Here is a 17,887-nt window from a genome sequence, read left to right on the forward strand (position 1 = left end):
TTGGTACTGATGCTATCATACCATCCATAGCAGATGTTAATCTGAGTGCACTTTCAGATCCAAAAGCCTTCTACAAACTATTTAGTGCCTGTTACAGAGTTTCTCCAGTTCTCATTTAGTTTTGGATCTCTAAGATAAAGGAATACAGGAAATGCATGCATTAGTATCAGGCTTTAGAGACTTAGAGGGTAGACTGTGAAATATAGAGAACATCTTATTTGAGAATTTCAGCTCCCAAAATCTCCTCATTTCTTTTGGGAGACTGTGCATACAACCTATTGGAAAATGCCAAGACAGAGCATGCTGCAATAAACCCTTCATAGCAATGATCCACCTTGGCTTTCAGAACACTTTCTCCTGGACACATCCCACTCAGATGAAGAACATGTGGACTCTAAGACATGCTGCTGGTGCTTCCTGGAAGAAGGCATAAAAGACACAGCCACCATCTCTTTGACCAGGCAGCACAACCATGCAGCGCTACTGCCAAGGCTGTGTCTTCTCTCAAGAACAACATAACTAGAACCCACAGTGAGCTTCAGGTGACCCATAAAGGCAGTCGCTAGGGCAAAGAAAAAAAATCCCCAAACTGTGGGGCAGGCTGCTATGGTAAGAGAGCAAAAAAAAAAAGACAAAAGACAAATGTTCAAGATGTCAGGAAATCTACTTCAAAATATCCAATTAAAAAAGTAATAATAGCATAGTTAAATTGAGCAAAAGCTAAGATTGTGGCACAGCTCTGGAGGAGTGAGCAAAAGAAGGTTCTTGGCTGTTGTGTATTCTGAGAAAACTGAGGAACACAAGCAAGCAGGAACAAAAAGGGAACAGGACCAGCCCCTGGAAAAAATGTTATGTCCAGAGGTGATGAATATATCCTGTGCTGATAATATATATTCAATATAACAGTCTCTGTACTGACAGGTAGGAATGTTTGAGAGCTTTTCTTTTATTTTCTTTTTCTGTTCAAAAACAGGAATAAAAAGTTTAATGAATGGAGCATTGTGTCAAAGTCCTTCCTTTGTACAGACCAATGTGAAAACCATCTGATCCATCCTTATGGAACTTATGGAACAGACAATAACCACTTAAACTTGGGCTAGATTTGCATCCTCATTGTTTTACTTTCCTTTATCCTGCCAATGCTTTTCACAGGATAATCAAGCAGGGCCCAAACCTGCTAATCAGCTTTACATACAGACCAGTAAGTCCTACATTCAGGAATCAAAATCAAAGAACCACCAGAGCGAAATTACTTGGTTGCCAGTTGAGATGGTATCATCGTCATTATTATCATTCAATAAATAATTACCTCTGATAACATGGGAGATGTGGTAGTGTGATGTGCATGCAAAATTTGGAAAAGGTTCTGCAGGAGATCTGGAATGTATTCAAATTATACTCAGACACTGTGCTATAGGAATTCTGTTATATTTGTGATTGTCCTCCTGGGACCTATTTATGTTATTTGTTGCCATAATTCCTATACTAGATTAATTACTCTTTTGTGCTCTTACAATATTTTATTAACATTTAAAAAAATGTCCTGAAAATTAAGATACTATAGATATGGCAACAAAACTTGTGTTAAAGTTCACCTAATAAGGCCAATGCTTACCTTTAAGTTGTTACTCTTTGCAAGGTTGATTTTGACATTAGGTTCAGGAGTTGGATTTCCCCACTGATCACACAACTGAACAATAAGGGGCCTCTGCAATTCTCTACCATTAATCACTGCAACAGGCTGGAAGAGATACAAATGATGCTATTCAATTCTACATATCTTCAACAGTCACAGTAGTTCAGGAATCCCCAGAGCAATTCCTTTTCCACACTATTTGTCTCCCAGAAGAGCTAGACCATGACTGATCGGTATGCAAGAATGTATTTCTAGAGTTTGTTTATATTCTCATTAGAATAAAATGCAATACTTGAATTAAATGGCATGGGTTGCTCATGTTGATGTGATTAAAAGGAAGGACATGGTTCTGAAGGGCCTTATTGTAGGAAGAGTTATGGTCTAAAACTTTTATTTTCTGATATACTTAAACAGCTGCCTAGAGAACAAAAATAGTTATGCGATGCCCTGAACCTTCTGTTTCATTTTCTTCAGTAACTTCCTTCTCCATTTTCTCAAAACACCAATCTTGATTCCTGTCTTCTATTCAGAGATTTTTTTTTCTGCTTTCAATCTTCTATTCTGGTTTCTGCAGCAAGTTAAGCACTATTATTTAAATAGCCAAAGTAAATTGAAAAATTATTGAAAGTAAATTATTGAAAAATAATTTTAAAACCCCAAGGAAAATAGATGTACAGCACCAAAAATCTCAGGCCATTTCCATTAAGTCCTGTACTCCACTCTCCTTAAGTGTTTACTTTCTGACAGCAAACACTTGTAAACTGAAGTAAATTTGGGACAGCGATCTAACATCCTGAACATGAAAAAAGCCCTGTAAGAAATGGAGAGATGATCCAGCCATTACTACTACGACTGTAACTCTGGAAAATAGACAGTGGAAGATGGGTGCCAGGATCCAGTCCACAGTAAAATTACTGCACCAAAGAAAAATTACACCATCTGTAGACAAGCAAATGGGGCAGAATAAAGTTTACAATTTTGAAGGTTGTAAACATACACATGGGTTAGATTACTCCAAAATAAGTTTACTTTTAAAAGCCTAATGTAGTTAGCTATTGCACGAAAAGTGGAATTAAAATACCTGACTAGAGACCATGTTGCTTTTTTTCAAACCAAAATTGTTCAACTTACCTTTTCTAACTCTGGCCAGTCCACAATCTGCAATTTAGCTGGAGATCCTGCTACTAAATTCACTCTGATAAAATCAGAAAACTCACGCCAAGCGAAGCACAGTTCTTTGCTTCCGAGTAAACAGGGTTTGTATCGAATACCTTTTACTTTCATTGTTTGAGTACTTTCCTATTGAGAGACAAGGAGAAGATTTTATCAAGAACAAATAAAGCAAAGTAAAATTTATTAGTATTTTTTCAATGTAGCATTTATGCTATAAATACTATTTGATGTTCTACTGTGAGACAGTTCTACTGTGGACTAAAAATTAAACTACAAGTTATATTCCTTCTGTTAAATTTAAATGAGCTTCCTAAGTAAGAAGTTACTAATTTCAAACTCAAGAATTTCTCAGAAACCTCTTCTTTCAGGTTATATCCAGCATATTTTAAAAGGTATAGATACTAGTCCTTTCTACAAAGTTCCTCAAAAGATCTTTAAATCAACTGTACCAACATAAAAAAACCCCACAGAAGACTAAAAGCAAGATAGAAGAAAACATATAGAACAATGAACTAGAAACAAACCAAACCTGACTCAAGCACGAAGTGAACTGGCCTCCACATTGTATAGCTGCAGCAGTGATAAAGTTTTTAACAGATGCAGCTGTGCTCCTTAGAACAGGATCATACAATTTTAATGCTTTAAGCAACCAACTTAAGTGTGTAATTTGACTACCTTTCCACAATTTTGGTTCAATTCTGGGTAACAGAATTAAGACAATTACCACACAAATGCCACAAGGAAATAAACTATATGATATTTTATAAATACCTGCCAAGTTATTTTCAAATTTGATTTATCAAGTCCAGGCCCAGAAACTCCTAGGGAATTTACACATGCAGATGTCACTGTCTGAACCTGATTTCCGAACTGATCTGTAATCATTACATCTGTTAAAAAAGATGATGATGATGATTAAAGCAATTATTAGGATGATTACTTCAGCAGCTGCTTTAATGAAACATTATACAACATATGGAATATAAACATACACAACATAGACACAATATAGAGAAATTTTAAGTAACTATCACTAAATTACAGAGAGGCTGAGGTTGGAAGGTATTTCTGGATGTCACCTGGTTCAAACCCCCCCGTTCAAGTATGGCAACCTCGAGCCAGTTGCAGACTGGCAGCTTCTGAGTATATCCAAGGAGGGAGATTCCACAAACCCTGGGCAATCTGTGCCAGTGCTCAGTCACCCTCACAGTGAAAAAGTGTTTCAGGGGCCACATCCTGTGTTTCACTTGGTCCCCACTGCCTCTATTTACTGTCTCTGAACACACCTAGGAAAAGCCCAGCTCCAACTTCTTTATACTCTTTTCAGGTTTTTATATACATTGATAAGAACGCCCAGTCTTGTGGGTGTAAACCAAATGTACCTATACAGTTATATCCCATATTTGTGCTTCCCACTTTTTTGAATAAAAAGATTATTTCTTACCAAAAAGTTAAAGAAGAAAAAAAATCTTAAAATTGAAAGCTGTTTTTCAACCTCTTAGTTTGTTCTATGTGCTTTCTTCATTCACACACAAGCTTTCAATGTCCCAAAATACTGTAAGAATTTTTAATTACTCACTACATCATACCGCATACAGAAACAAAAAGAGAATGAGAAGACTGATCTCTAATATGCCTTCCTCTTTGTTACAGTAAACCTTAAAAAGTGCCACTTTGAAGTTAGCAATAGTCTGAATGCTGTATGGCCTTTCAGATTTCAAAATACATGAACTAAAAAAAGAATTTATGAACAATTTGAACTGAGCATGATGAATGTCCTGATGTACAAAGTAAGACACAAATTTTATCAAGACTAACTCCAGAATTGTAAAATGGCATTTTGGAAGTCTGATCATCTTTCTGTGAATGAGAATGTAAACCTGGTTTTTATATTAAAGTAGTTGAAGGTAGTTTACTCATGGTGACATCTGTACATATAACAGCCTTAACAAACTGCCAAGAAAAAGAAATGTATCTTAGAAGAAAATTAAGAATACGCAAACACTCACCAATTTCACTCTGCAGTTCTTCACCCATCTGCAGTGTGTTTGAGCCTTTCAGTTTACATTTAATGTGTTTGGGTTCATCAGGAAGTGGCCTGAGCACAGGAAAATTGACTTATTTCTCTCATCAAGGTAAATACAAAATAACAGCTGGCATGATAAATATCTTAAAAGAATCTTAATGCTTGGTCATGTAGTGTATTTTATTTTCCTGCAACAGGTCTGTGAAATGACTAATTGCTTCTAATTTACCCTGGCATCAGAGTGCTGTGAATTAATTAGCTAATCTTAACCTATTAAAATCACATGAAATTTTACTAAAGTAATTTAGAATCAGTCTTAAACTCACTAAGAGTGATATACAGGTAATTTTAAAGTTCAATTTACACCCTGTCAGTTTTGACTGAGAAACCAGATAAGAACTAACTTTGCAGTGATACTTATTTCTCCTCAGTCACCAGTCTCCTAACATTTCTAACTAGTTATTCGGTGAGCTAATGTTTACTGCAAGTTTACAAAAACATCAATAATCTTCTTCAGTGTATGTATACTTACACAAATGATTACAGGGATGGATGCAAGCATATCACAACAGAGTCTTTCACATAGGTAAAGTTTTCACACATAATAAATTTACACAAAACCCTTCCCACTTCCCAAGCTTACATTCTCCTGTTAATTTGTCAACCACTTTCATAATTTCAGCTTCTGTAGAAAGACTTTTGTTTTACCCCAAAGTAATGAGAGCTACACTGCTATGACAATAACATGATTAATAAAGAAACATATCCAATGAACAAACCTGACTGTGAATGCACTCTCCAAAGACACGTGCTCATCAAGGTAAGTAATTAGACAGTAACGTACATCTTTTACTGAAGTTGGTACTTTTACATCAGGTAATAATCCCTGCATCAACAGCTCTCTGTCAATTTTAGGTGTCCAGTTAACCTAAAATTAAAATTTTATAAATTAATCAAAAGCTAAATTATAAATTACTAGCTACACAATAAATCTTGTAGCCATTTTAAATATGCTGATATAACATACAGGCAAGAGCAGCTTTCAATGGAAAGCCTGGATATTTCCCAGCAGTAACCAATGCTATCTGCTGAAATACAGTCAATTACTTGGAAAAAAAAAACTCAAGCAGACCAAAACATACATTAGGTTTCCCTCACTGAACTTGAGCTAGGAAATATGTAAGTGTGGTATGGTATATTTGGTGAATCTCTATGTTGGTCTTAGGCTCCACACAGATCGGGGAAAAGACAGGCAAGCAAGTCTTCATGAGGAACATGCTTATTCAAAGTTCCTAAATGTTGGGAAGGCCCTAAATCTGAGGAATCACAACTATGTCATAACTATTTTATATATTTAGGAGAAGCACTGGAAATACTAACCTGCTTTTCATAATACCACCCTGACGCATTACTTAACATTTAATTTAAAATATTTTTTAAAAATACTAAGGTGGAGAGTTAAGTTTCCATGTTTATTAATACAGTTTTGAGGAATATTATTTAGTCTGACATTTATGGATTTTAAGGGTATCAGCTTTGTGTCTCTCCCCCATATTATGCTGCTGTTTACTCAAAATTAAACTTGCCTTGATTTTTTCTGCAGCAGCTGCAGTTATGGGTATTTCCCTTTCTGCTTCATCATACATCTGAAATATAAGTTTGTTCATGACTTGGCCAGCAACACAACTGATTTCATCCTGATGTTTAATCTGAAGAGCTTTTTGTCCGTTCATACTTAAGACCTGTAGTCTTGCAACATGACTGCTAGGAAGAAGTTTTATAATCTTTTCCACTGGTGGCACATCTTTGCAGTTCTATTCATGGGTGGGAAAAAAAAAAAACAACAGACATATATTTAAAATATTAAATTTACATATGCATACACATAACACCATAATAGCCTGTGGCTCTACTCAGTATTACCAGGTATGACCAGGTGCCCAAACATGAAATCAGCTTGACTTGTCAAAAGTAAATAAAAAAGGTATGCCAATATACTTACAACTTGTAACAGATACTAGAATTGATGCTATCTGTTTAGATTTTTTCTATTCCACAAGTAGAAGGTCATAAAATTTACAAAATACTTTTAAAGCGTAATCCTAACTATCCTTTCATATAATTCATCTTGCCATATTAGTATTTATTCACACATTTTTCCAGGGTAAAACACACACAGGTCTTATTTTCTCCAGCAGTGGGACTCTCCTGACTACCAGAGAACTGGAATGTTCAGCAGCATGTAAAAAAAATTCATACTTCATGAGCTTTGAAACTGAAAAGCTACAAAAAACTATTGCTTGCCATACCTATTCTTACACTAAATGTTTATGCAGTGAGGGCAATTGATCAAAACAATCCAAGAATTTAAAAAGGGAAGAAAAATCCCATAAAACATGCATGTTTCTGAAACACCTCAGGGATTTAACTAATAGAGTAAGAAATGAATTAAAAAATGAAAAAAGCTCTTAGCTTTTTTATGATTTTCTAGTGATAAAAAAGCATAGCCATCTGATTATGAGGTTTATGATACTTAAAACCAGTAACTTTGGGCAAGTTAAACTTATTCATAAAAATGCTGCCAACACTGTACAATAAACTTTTCAATGTTTTCTTAGTCCAAGCATTTCAACCAATACTTACAAGTACTTCAAACCTTGCTTTCAGTATATGGTCTTTCTTGATATTCTGTACATGTATAACTGGACCAGTTAAAATGTTTGTTCCTCCATTACTGCAATCCACAGAATACACAGGAAGGTCTGAAGCACCTAAAAACTATTTAAAATGTAAGATTAAACATCAAGTTTCTCTTACAGAACTACCATGATCATTTCATAAATTATTATTTGCATAAGTCCAAATATAGATATAATTATATACAGAAAAAATTAATATATTTCAGTTTTCCAACAACTGTAAGACCAACACCTGTATTTTTCTGCAGGTGGTAAGGGATGTGTGGGAGAAAGGAGTAAGTTACGGAAATAAAATATACTATCTGTTCATTTGCTTTAATAACACACAATAATTAGATTCTTCTGCCATTATGCAATAAATTCAATTAACTTATGAAGCAAACTTCCTTTTCATTAATTTACTGAACATCACACATTAAAGGAATTTAAACATCACATTCAACACGTTGTTGACCCAATCTACAGGAAGGGCATGTACATATAAAAAAGTGCAAATGGAATGCAGACTATTTTGCAGTGGGAAAACACTTTTATATATCCTTACTGGATTTCACTAGAATTGGGAAAGTCACTTTCTTGAGTCAAAAAAAGAGGGCCAAAAGGGGAAGTTTTTTTACTTCCTAAAATCAAAACAAGATACACAGTCCCTTCTGAGCTTATATTGGTGTACATGATAGTAGTCTTACCTAATACTATTTTTAGGCACTAGACTTGAATGCTCACCTTAAAAAATACCAAAAGTAAGCTTTCTGAAGTTATTTTTTTGAATAAATTTTAGCATTGTATATAGTAAATATGGCCAAAATACCTTAAAACTGAACCTACATATCCTCACATAATTTTCTCTTTTATTTCCAGCCAGGTTCCAGTGATTCCAAAACTTACTGAATGGCTCATAATAGATAAGAGGAAAGTGAGTCACAGTTATGGCTAACAAGCTGTAGAAACTTCAAACGCATTGCTAAAGATATTAAATTCTACAGAGATTCCAAAACAGATTCTTTTTCCAGCCCTTTAAAAAGCAAGAATCCAAATCCTTATGGCACATTATGAAATGCAGCTTACCTTACAATGAACAATCAACTCTGGCTGCACTGTTATATTTCCTGATTCATCCAGTACTTCAACCTGAAAGGGAAAAGCTGTGCCATTTTCAATCTTTAGAATTTCTGAATCTGGTTTTACTTTCAATTGACGAGGAGGGCCTGTAAAAAATGCACAATTGCAGAACAATAGTTACATTTTAGATAAATTGTGAGACACTGAATTTCAGTTTTTGCTATCTCAAAGAGTTTCTAAAGCCAAGCTACCAAGTTTGTGGTAACAATCCATTTCAAACAATTCAGGCATATATATTAGTTTGTACTGAAAAGCTCTGGACACCTTCTGTCCTTCAGTACACACCACCTGCCAATATTTTGAATTATTTTAGTAGAGAACACTTAGACAAACATGATGAAATTCAGAATATACATGTAAACACATGATATAGTTCTGTTTACATACTATACGGATTCACATCCATCAAAAAAGAAACCTGGAGCTCTCTTCTGACATGATAAACCCAAAAATATTCATGTTGAGATATGCAATTAATAGCAAAAACTATCACAGCTACAATCTGCATGCAAAGAAATGTAAAAAAAAAGTTGTTGTTGTTACTTAGGTAATAAAGTGAAGTGATTCAAGTAAGTCTATCTCCTGGAACACATAATTATTTTATCAGTTTTTAAAAGGAGAAGGAAGTAATAGATTACTAATAAAAGACAGGCTTTGAAGGAACAAAGATGACAATTTTTCAGAAGCATCGTTTATGCATGATTTATTAAAATTTCTATTTCAAACTCACTGGTTGAAGAATGAGTCTGAAATAGCTTTTATTATTCCTTCCTCAAAAAACAGCTTACAAACCCAAGGATATAACTCAAGTGAGAAGAAAGAGGTAGTGAAGCATTTGTACATTGTCAAAAGCAAAATGAAGGATGAAGCTGCCTTCAGTCCAAGGTAAATATCAACAACACACAACACAATCTGTCTCAAGTCCAATCATTTCACTGTTTTCTACATAAACCCTTAACTCCTCAAAAGATAAAGAATAATGGACCAACCTCCGCATTACTGGTCTTGCAAAGTAGTAAACAACATCTCTGCAAAATGAGATGGGCGAGATTGAAGTTTGGTAATCTGGGAGGCCAAAACTTCGCTTTCATACTATCCTTATATCCCAAATCCAGAAAAACCCAAGTAACAAGGGATAACAGTTCTTATTTAAGGGAATCCTCAGAATCAAGACATCCACAAAACATAAAATTCTGGTAAAGGCAGTGTCCTTACAGACCTCTATGTTCCTCTCTTGCATTATGATAAATTCAAAATGTAACATTAAAATTTCAAACACAATTCAATTGCCAAAGCATCCCCCTTTGCTGGGGTAAGAAACCAAACGAGCACTTATTCATTCATAAGATGTTTTCTGCAGGGAGAACACTAATTTTCAATGCAGATTAGTACAGGTGAAAAGTCTTAATGCTAAAGAAAAACAAGAAGATAAGAAATTCGTTTGTTCAAGATGCTAGATTAGAAAAAGATTTAAAGTAATTAAAAGAGAAAAATGTGTCTCAAATAAACAGACAAAAATTCCAGCCCCCAGAATAGTAGGTAAGACTGAGCTGTGAGTACAATGATATTCATGCCAAAAATGTCATGCTCTTGGCTTTATTTCTTTTCTAGTCATCACCTGGATTCTTTTTTATGCCTCACTAATTATTTCACCTTCTTGGAAGAAGCTTTAGTTAACAGTGTCAGAATAAAATTTAACAGAATTTCACTGAATATTTTAAAGATACTTACCAGGCTGCAATCTTATTTTAATGACTTGTGTATCTTCTTTCAAACCAGGAAGAGTAATCTTCAAATTAAAGTTCTAATGAAAAGAATATTTTAATAATTAACCTTAAACAAAACCATATAATAATCTCACATAATCATGTCAATTTGTATATATGTTAACTTAAGAAGCACCTAGAAATTGTTTTGCAGGTCTACAAAATATAAAGATTTTTTTCCCTGTACTAAAACTGTCTTTTCCATGTTATTATAACCAGATACATTCAATTCAGGATTTGTATGTTAAACTACATGATTCTGAAACTATGAAAAGCAGCTATCATAATTTTTTAATGGGGAAAAATTTAGCAGTTCAAAATAAAAGGTAGTCTTGAAGAAAGGGTCTGCAAGTTCTGTGTTTATTATTCCTTAGCAAGGCACCACTACCACTGTTCATCTCATCTTTGATTAAGGATATAAGAAAAATAACTATTTTTCTTACATTCATCACTAAAACCAATTTTCACATTAAAATCAGAGAATGAAAAATAATAAGAAGAAAGTAACACCATTTCTTTTTAAATTATTATGGTATGATATTATTTCTGTACTGCAAGTTCCTTAAATGACTCTTGGTCTTGCCTCTCATCAAATTTATCTCTTGCTAAAGTCTGGCACATTTGTTCCTATACACTTTATTTCTCATAATGCACTCCATCTTATGTTACTGTTCTTGCTCTTCACCTGAAATTCTAAACTTTGCCTGCAAAATTTACTACACCGAACACTCCTTAATTTTCAATAAGCAGGTATATCTCATCTCCTTGCTTTGTCTTTACTATGCTAGACTAGGAGACTAAATGAAAGGATAGGGAGCTGGCTAAAATACTGTGTAAATATGCCTTATAAATAATTTAAACATTATTTTAAAAGATCTTTAATCTATATTTATCAAAAGCATTAAGACCTGTTTTATTAAAAGAATTTTTTAGCATGCAATGTACATTTTGGGTTTTACAGTCAAGTAGAACCTCGACAAGGTGCTGAGAATCCGTAAGTAACAGGCTGCATTTGGAAAATATATTCACTGTGGAAGTGCAACCAGAATAGTGGAAACATTTAAAGAAGGTCAAACAAACACCCTGCATATTAGCTATCACTACTCATCATCTCAACTAAGAATGGAAAATTTCATCTTCTTTAGCTCTCTATCATCTTTCAGTGCCGAAGTCACCAGGATGATTTAGCTTAAATCAATCTCAGCACCAGTTCAAAAAGAGAGCTGATCTGCCATGCTGGGTACACTGTACCACACAACCATATATTGCTCAGCCCTTCCAGCTCCAGTCCCATCACCTGAAAAGAGTGTGGGTATGGGAAATACAAATTGCTGCATAAAGAGTTCCAAGAGATAATTTGAAAATAACCCAAGAAATATCTCTGGTCATTAGTGTAGACCAAACTTAAGCTAACATCATGTGACAATTCATTTTGCACAAAAATTATTTTCTCTATGTCTTTTTTTTTTTTTAATGTTACTTCAAGCTTAAATTTACCAGCCTACCTTGCCTTGGCAACTATTTACACAGCCTTTAGCAGTAACACCCTTGATGACACACTTTGCTGCCACAGGTATGTCTTCATGCTTCAATGTTAATCCACTAGAAAAATATATAGAAAGCACAAGAGAATCAATTTAAAAACAAACAGAGCATTTTAATATACAAGATAATTTCAGATATTCTTATGAAAATAAAAGCAAAAATATTTGTTAGTTTATGTGAGAAATTCTCAGTATATCATTCAGACAAACCTAAAGTATTATCATATTATTGTCACATGAAGAAAGGGCAAAAAAAAAAGAGATGGCTGAATTACCTGGCTTCCAGAATTGGTCTAATGCGATTTGTCAAGTGTGTTGCATGACCAAATTCATCCTGCAATTCCAAAGGAATGCTAAAAGGTACTCCAATTCGAAAAGGAAGCTCCAAGAGACCCACCACAAATTTCTCTGGTTTGCCCTCTATGAGAAAAGAATAATACATTTTTAGAAAGAATTATGTGTGCTCCTTCACTTTTTCTTGATTAAGGCTGCAATTAAGTCAAGTGGTTTTCAGACGCAAAGGGAACAGGCTGTTCAGAATACTGTTATAACCGAAGTTATGCTTTATTGATTGATGTTCTTTTTTTTAACTTATACTAAAATAAAAACAATAGTTAGAATATAACAGCAGGAGACTACAGTATAAGAAAGATAACAGGATAGTCAACCTTCCCAAAGTATTCAAAACACCAATAGAGCACCCGAAAGTGAACAAGTTCCGCATGGACAGCCTTTTCTAAATATTTAATTGCTTAATTCTAGTAAGATAAATCATTCATGCAACAGAACATTTTTGTTCTAGAACTGCCTCAAATTTGAGAAATAAAGATATGTAATGACAAGTCTTAGAAAAAGAAATGTCAGTGCATCTTTCCTGTGAAACCAGGCCCCATCAGACTGTCTTCAATTAGGCACTGCCAAACAGTGATAACGAGTGGAGTACGTATCAAGTGGAGCAGGTAAATCAAGAATATTTTGTGGAAACAAAATGTCTTGACCAAGTGGCCTTTGAAAAAAGAAGCAATGCATGCTAAGCTAAATGGTAAATTAATATCCTATCAAACAATTTTGAACTGAAATTAACAACTATTTTCAAAACCATGGGGGTGTCCATTATCAGGAAACCTATTTTGCACAAGAGATGATAAATACCTTGCATTAGCCAAAATTAGCTACTGGTTGTAACAAGAAAAAGACCTCAACCTTACAGTGTCTACAACTTTATCATCATAATGAATGATAAAACTGTAGAATTATGTGACAAAGAAACAGCAGAATAACTTCCACAATATTAAAGTGAGTAACTACCAAAAGAACGTTTCTGAACTAAAACCACAAACCTTGTAGATTGACTTAGTTTTAACCAGCACTTGTGGTATTTTTTAGCTTACCAAGAACAACTATAAACACTCAAGTGACAACCTGCTGTTAGAGAAATAGAATAATTTGTTTCTCAGCCAAAAATGCTTTTTCAGTTTAGACTGTTCTTTTCTGGATTTTTAGCATCTACATCATAAATGGTAGCATAAATTATTTTGGAATAACAAGTGCGAAGCTTTATGGCTGCCTCTGAGAAAACACAGAACACAACTGCAAAAATAATGACTTAAATACTTACCTTTAAAAAGTTTAAAGGTAATGTTTAAAATGTTGAATTATCTTCTGATTAAATAAAAAAGCAGCAATAGATAGCTAAAGCTGATTTTGGTATCCCTTGTGTTAAAAGTACCATATTATTAATTAAATAGATTTTTCAAATTTTTTTATTACTTTCCAATGAGATTTGTTCATTTCAGTTATTACAGCTAAAGAAATCTTTAAGTGAATACTGCCATACTGGGGGAAGCCACACTACTACTGGAAAGTAGCAAGATTCTCTTTTCACTTTGATAGAGATAAAAGAGGAGACAAGGTTCATTTTTGTTCAGAGAACAATTTTTTTTTTCTTTTCTTTTCTTGCAAGTTCACAGAAATATCTTGAGTCTTCAATGGCACGTTTTCAGACATATGTTTAAATAACTACTCTTTTCAAGTAATGCCAAACTTTTTTTTTCCCTTTATAGAAGAATACCTCTTTCTACTCTGTCAATAAGCAGAAGTTTTGAGAAGAATATGCTATTTACAAAGAACTCTTTTCTGCCTTCAAGAATTTGCATTCAAAGCCTCTCATTTTGTGGAAAAAATAGGAGACTACAGAAAATACTGATTTTTTTTTTCCCCTTGATCTTCTGAAAACAGATGTTAGCTACACCTCCAAAATTGTGACAAAAATATCCATTTTAATATTAAATGCAAAGAAATTAGGAATTTTTACTTTCCCTCTTCCAGTCCCCCTTGTAGATAAAGTTCACAGAATGGTTCAGGTCAGAAGGGGTTTCTGGAGGTCATCTTAGCCAATGCCCCTGGCTCAAGTGAGACCACTTAGAGTTCAGTTGCCCAGGAAGATGTTTAGACAACTTTTGATATCCCCAAGAAAAGGAACTCCACAACTTCTTGGGCAACTTGTGGCACCATTGCATGACCTTTATAGTGAAAAAACTCTGTTTCCTGATGTTTGGAGAGAAGCTCCTGTGATTCAGTGTGTGTACATTGGCTCTGGTCCTGGCACTGGAAAGACCCTGGTACCACCTTCTTTACACTCCCTTCAGTTGTTTATAGACATTAGTAAGCTGCCCATGAGTTTTGTCCAGGCAGAGCAGCCACTGTTCCCCTGACTCTCTTCAGGTAAGAGATCATGGAATCATAGAATGGCTTGAGTTGTAAAGACCTTAAATATTATCCAGTTCCAACCCTCCCTGTCATGGACAGGGATGTTTTCCACTAGACAAGGTTGCTCAGAGACCCATCCTACCTGGCCTGGAACACTTCCAGGGATGGGGCAACCACAACTTCTCTGGGCAAACTGTTTCACTGCCTCAGCATCCTCCAGTCCCCGCACCATCTTCATGGGCCTGTGCTGGATTCTCCCAAGTATATCCATGTCTCTGTGCTGTAATGTAATGTGTCCAGTTCTGGGCAGAGTACTCCAGCTAGCCTCACCAATTCTGAGTGGAGAGAAAGGATCACCTCCTTCAACCTGCTTCTAACACAGCCCAAAGAGGTTGTTTGCTGTTCATTGCTGTGAGGGCACATTGTTGGTTTGTGTTCACCTGCTGCCCATCAGGACTTCCAGATCCTTTCCTGCAAAGCTGCTCTCCAGATACTTGGGTGGCAGGTTGGGGGTTGTTGTTCTGTAGGTGCAGGACTTAGCCCTTCCTGCTGAATTTCATAAGGTTCCTGACAGCTGATTTCTGCAGCCTGTTGAGGTCCCTCTGGATGGTGGAAAACTTTCAGGTATATCAGCCACTCTTCCCAGTTTTGTGTTATCAGGAAAACTTGTTGAAGGTACATTCTGTCTGGTTATCCAGATCATTAACAAAGACATTAAGCAGGATCAAATCATGTATTGACCCTGGGGTAACCACTACTTGCTGCCCTCTAACTAGATTCAGAGCCACTGATCACCACTCTCTGGGCTCAGCTGTTCATTAATTCACCTCAGTCTGTTCATCCAGTCCAAACTTCATGAGCTTCTCTGTGAGGATCTTATGGGATCTTACTAACAAGAACCCTGCTGAAGTCTAGATAGGTAACATTGACTATAGGCTAGTCCTTCCATGATAGAAGGTAAATCCATGCTTACCACTCCTGATGATCTTCTTGTCCTCCATGTACCTGGAAATAGTTTTCAGAATCAGTTGCTCCATCACCTTCCCACAAACTGAGATGAAGTTGACTGCCTGTGGCTCTGTGTGTTCTCCTTCTGCAGATGGGAGGGATGCTTTCCTCAAAACATCAGGCAGTTCTCTCAATTGCCATGATTATTCAATTAATGTGAGTGCCCTCATGACGATATTAGCCAGCTCTCTCTGGCTCATGAGTGCATCCCATCATGGCCTATGGATTTCTGTATCATCAGTTTGCTTAGGTATTCCTTGGCATGATCAATCTTCCTTGCCCCAGACCTTCCACCAGTCTTTGGGTCCTGGGATTCCTGAGGTCTGTCTTACTAATAAATACTAAGGCAGATTATTTCAGTATCTCAGCCTTTTCCACATCCTGTGTTCCTTGCCTCATTCAACAGTGGGCCCATGTTTATTTCAGCCATCCTTTTGTCACCTATGTATTTAAAGAAGCCCATCTTGTTGACTTTGATATCACTTGCTAATGATTCCATTTTCAATTCAAGTTAGACTTTGGCTTTCCTAATCCCATCCCTGCATGCTTGGATAGTGTAGTGTCTCTGTATTCCTCCCTGGTTACCTGTTCCCATTTCCACCTTCTGTATACCTCTTTACCTCTTTTCTGTATACTTCAGTTTTGCCAGTAGCTCCTTGTTTGTCCATGTAGGCCTTCAGGAATTTTTGTCTGACTTTCTATTCATTGGGATGAACCAGATCTGAGCTTGGAGGTGACCTGTGAATATTAACGAACTTGCTTGGGCCTCCAGTCTGTCCAGGACCTCTTTCCATAGAACTCTACCAGGCAGATCTTTGAAGAGGCCAGAGTCTTCTCCTGAAGTCCAGCTTGTAAGCTTCCTTTTTGGTCATCTTCTTCCAGCATTGCTGGATTCCTCTGCCCTTCAGAACTACTTCCCAAAGGGACTCTGTCAACCACTCACCTAAACCAGCCAAATTATGCCCTCTGGAAGTCCAAGGTGGCAGTTCTGCTAACCCTTCTCCTTACTTCAAGAACAGTAAACACGGTAAACTTTTGTTTTGTGATCAATGTGCTCAAGACAGCCTCTGACCACCCACCAGCACTTCCCTGTTCACAAAGAGAAAGTCACAAAGGAGATGGGGCTCCCTTCCCTAGCTGGCTCCCTCACCAGTTGTGTCAGTAAGTTCTCTTCTACACACTCCAGGAACCTCCTGGACCATTTCCTGTCTGCTGTGTTATATTTCCAGGAGACATCTGGTAAGGGAAAGTCCCCCACAAGAACAAGGACTAGTCAGTGTGACACTTCTCCCAGCTGTTTATGTATTTAATCTGCCTTTGCATCCTGGCTGGGTGGTCTGGAACAGACTCCCAGAACAGCATCTGCCTTGCTGGCCTTCCCCACTCAATTTTAGCCACAAACACTCAACACTAATTGTCACCATCATCAAGCTCCAGAAAATCTGAACACTCCTGGGCTACCCCACCACCTATCCTTTCACACCGATCCCTTCTGAAGTGAATATTCTAGTAAGCATTGGAGTAAGTATTTTATGATTGTTAACCCCAAAGAGACATATCAATTACATACAAACGAGAATTTAGTTTTGCATAGGATTCTTCCTTTATTCATTTTAAAAAGCCTTTAATCTCAACATGTTTATTTTAAACATATAACCTGCTTTTTAATGAGTTTCTGTGGTTTATGCATGAAAGTTGGCCTAATGAATACCAGTTTTATGAAAGAATATTTATGTCAATGGCATGAGGAAAAAGGGTGATTCTAATGAAGCTTATTTTTTAAAGTACATTTGGGAAAGTTCACATCAGGGAGCTTTAGATTCCACCAAATTTTTATTTTTTATGTAGAACTGCCTGCTGCAGAGCCATCACACTACACGTGAGATCAAAACCTACTACAAAAAAAACATTTTTCCCCGGAAATGCTTCAAATTTGACAGCCAAATGCTACATTTCAGTGCTGAAAACCACCTCTCAATGAGAACATGACAAATTTTTATATACTACGAATCAAATAGAAATACTATAAGTAGGAGAAAATATTGGAATTCTTACCTACAATAGTAAATTTAAATACTTTAGATGGCAGTGGCCTTCCTGCATAAGTGTCAGCATTGCTTTCATTCAATACTACTTGCAGTTTCAAGGAGTAGTTACCAAGTTTCTGAAGATTTTCTAAACAGATATAAAAGTACAATTAGAAAGAA

General features: G+C 35.9%; 1 protein-coding gene across 1 annotated transcript in view; it reads right to left on the reverse strand.

The window, feature by feature from the left end:
* The window catches only part of SMCHD1 (structural maintenance of chromosomes flexible hinge domain containing 1), a gene marked incomplete at its 5' end in the record, with an annotated part of 66,633 nt that overhangs the window by 21,968 nt on the left and 26,778 nt on the right, over nucleotides 1-17,887 (reverse strand). The window contains 12 exons of the mRNA XM_083881028.1: nucleotides 1,616-1,741; nucleotides 2,768-2,935; nucleotides 3,581-3,699; nucleotides 4,819-4,907; nucleotides 5,615-5,763; nucleotides 6,422-6,649; nucleotides 7,479-7,613; nucleotides 8,600-8,739; nucleotides 10,385-10,457; nucleotides 11,925-12,021; nucleotides 12,239-12,383; nucleotides 17,736-17,855. Of these exons, the coding sequence (XP_083737154.1) occupies nucleotides 1,616-1,741; nucleotides 2,768-2,935; nucleotides 3,581-3,699; nucleotides 4,819-4,907; nucleotides 5,615-5,763; nucleotides 6,422-6,649; nucleotides 7,479-7,613; nucleotides 8,600-8,739; nucleotides 10,385-10,457; nucleotides 11,925-12,021; nucleotides 12,239-12,383; nucleotides 17,736-17,855 (1,589 nt within the window). The remainder of the gene's footprint in view (nucleotides 1-1,615; nucleotides 1,742-2,767; nucleotides 2,936-3,580; nucleotides 3,700-4,818; nucleotides 4,908-5,614; nucleotides 5,764-6,421; nucleotides 6,650-7,478; nucleotides 7,614-8,599; nucleotides 8,740-10,384; nucleotides 10,458-11,924; nucleotides 12,022-12,238; nucleotides 12,384-17,735; nucleotides 17,856-17,887) is intronic.

This window comes from Zosterops lateralis (assembly GCF_965231275.1).
Source record: "Zosterops lateralis genome assembly, chromosome: 1".
In the NCBI taxonomy this organism is placed as follows: Eukaryota; Metazoa; Chordata; class Aves; order Passeriformes; family Zosteropidae; genus Zosterops; species Zosterops lateralis.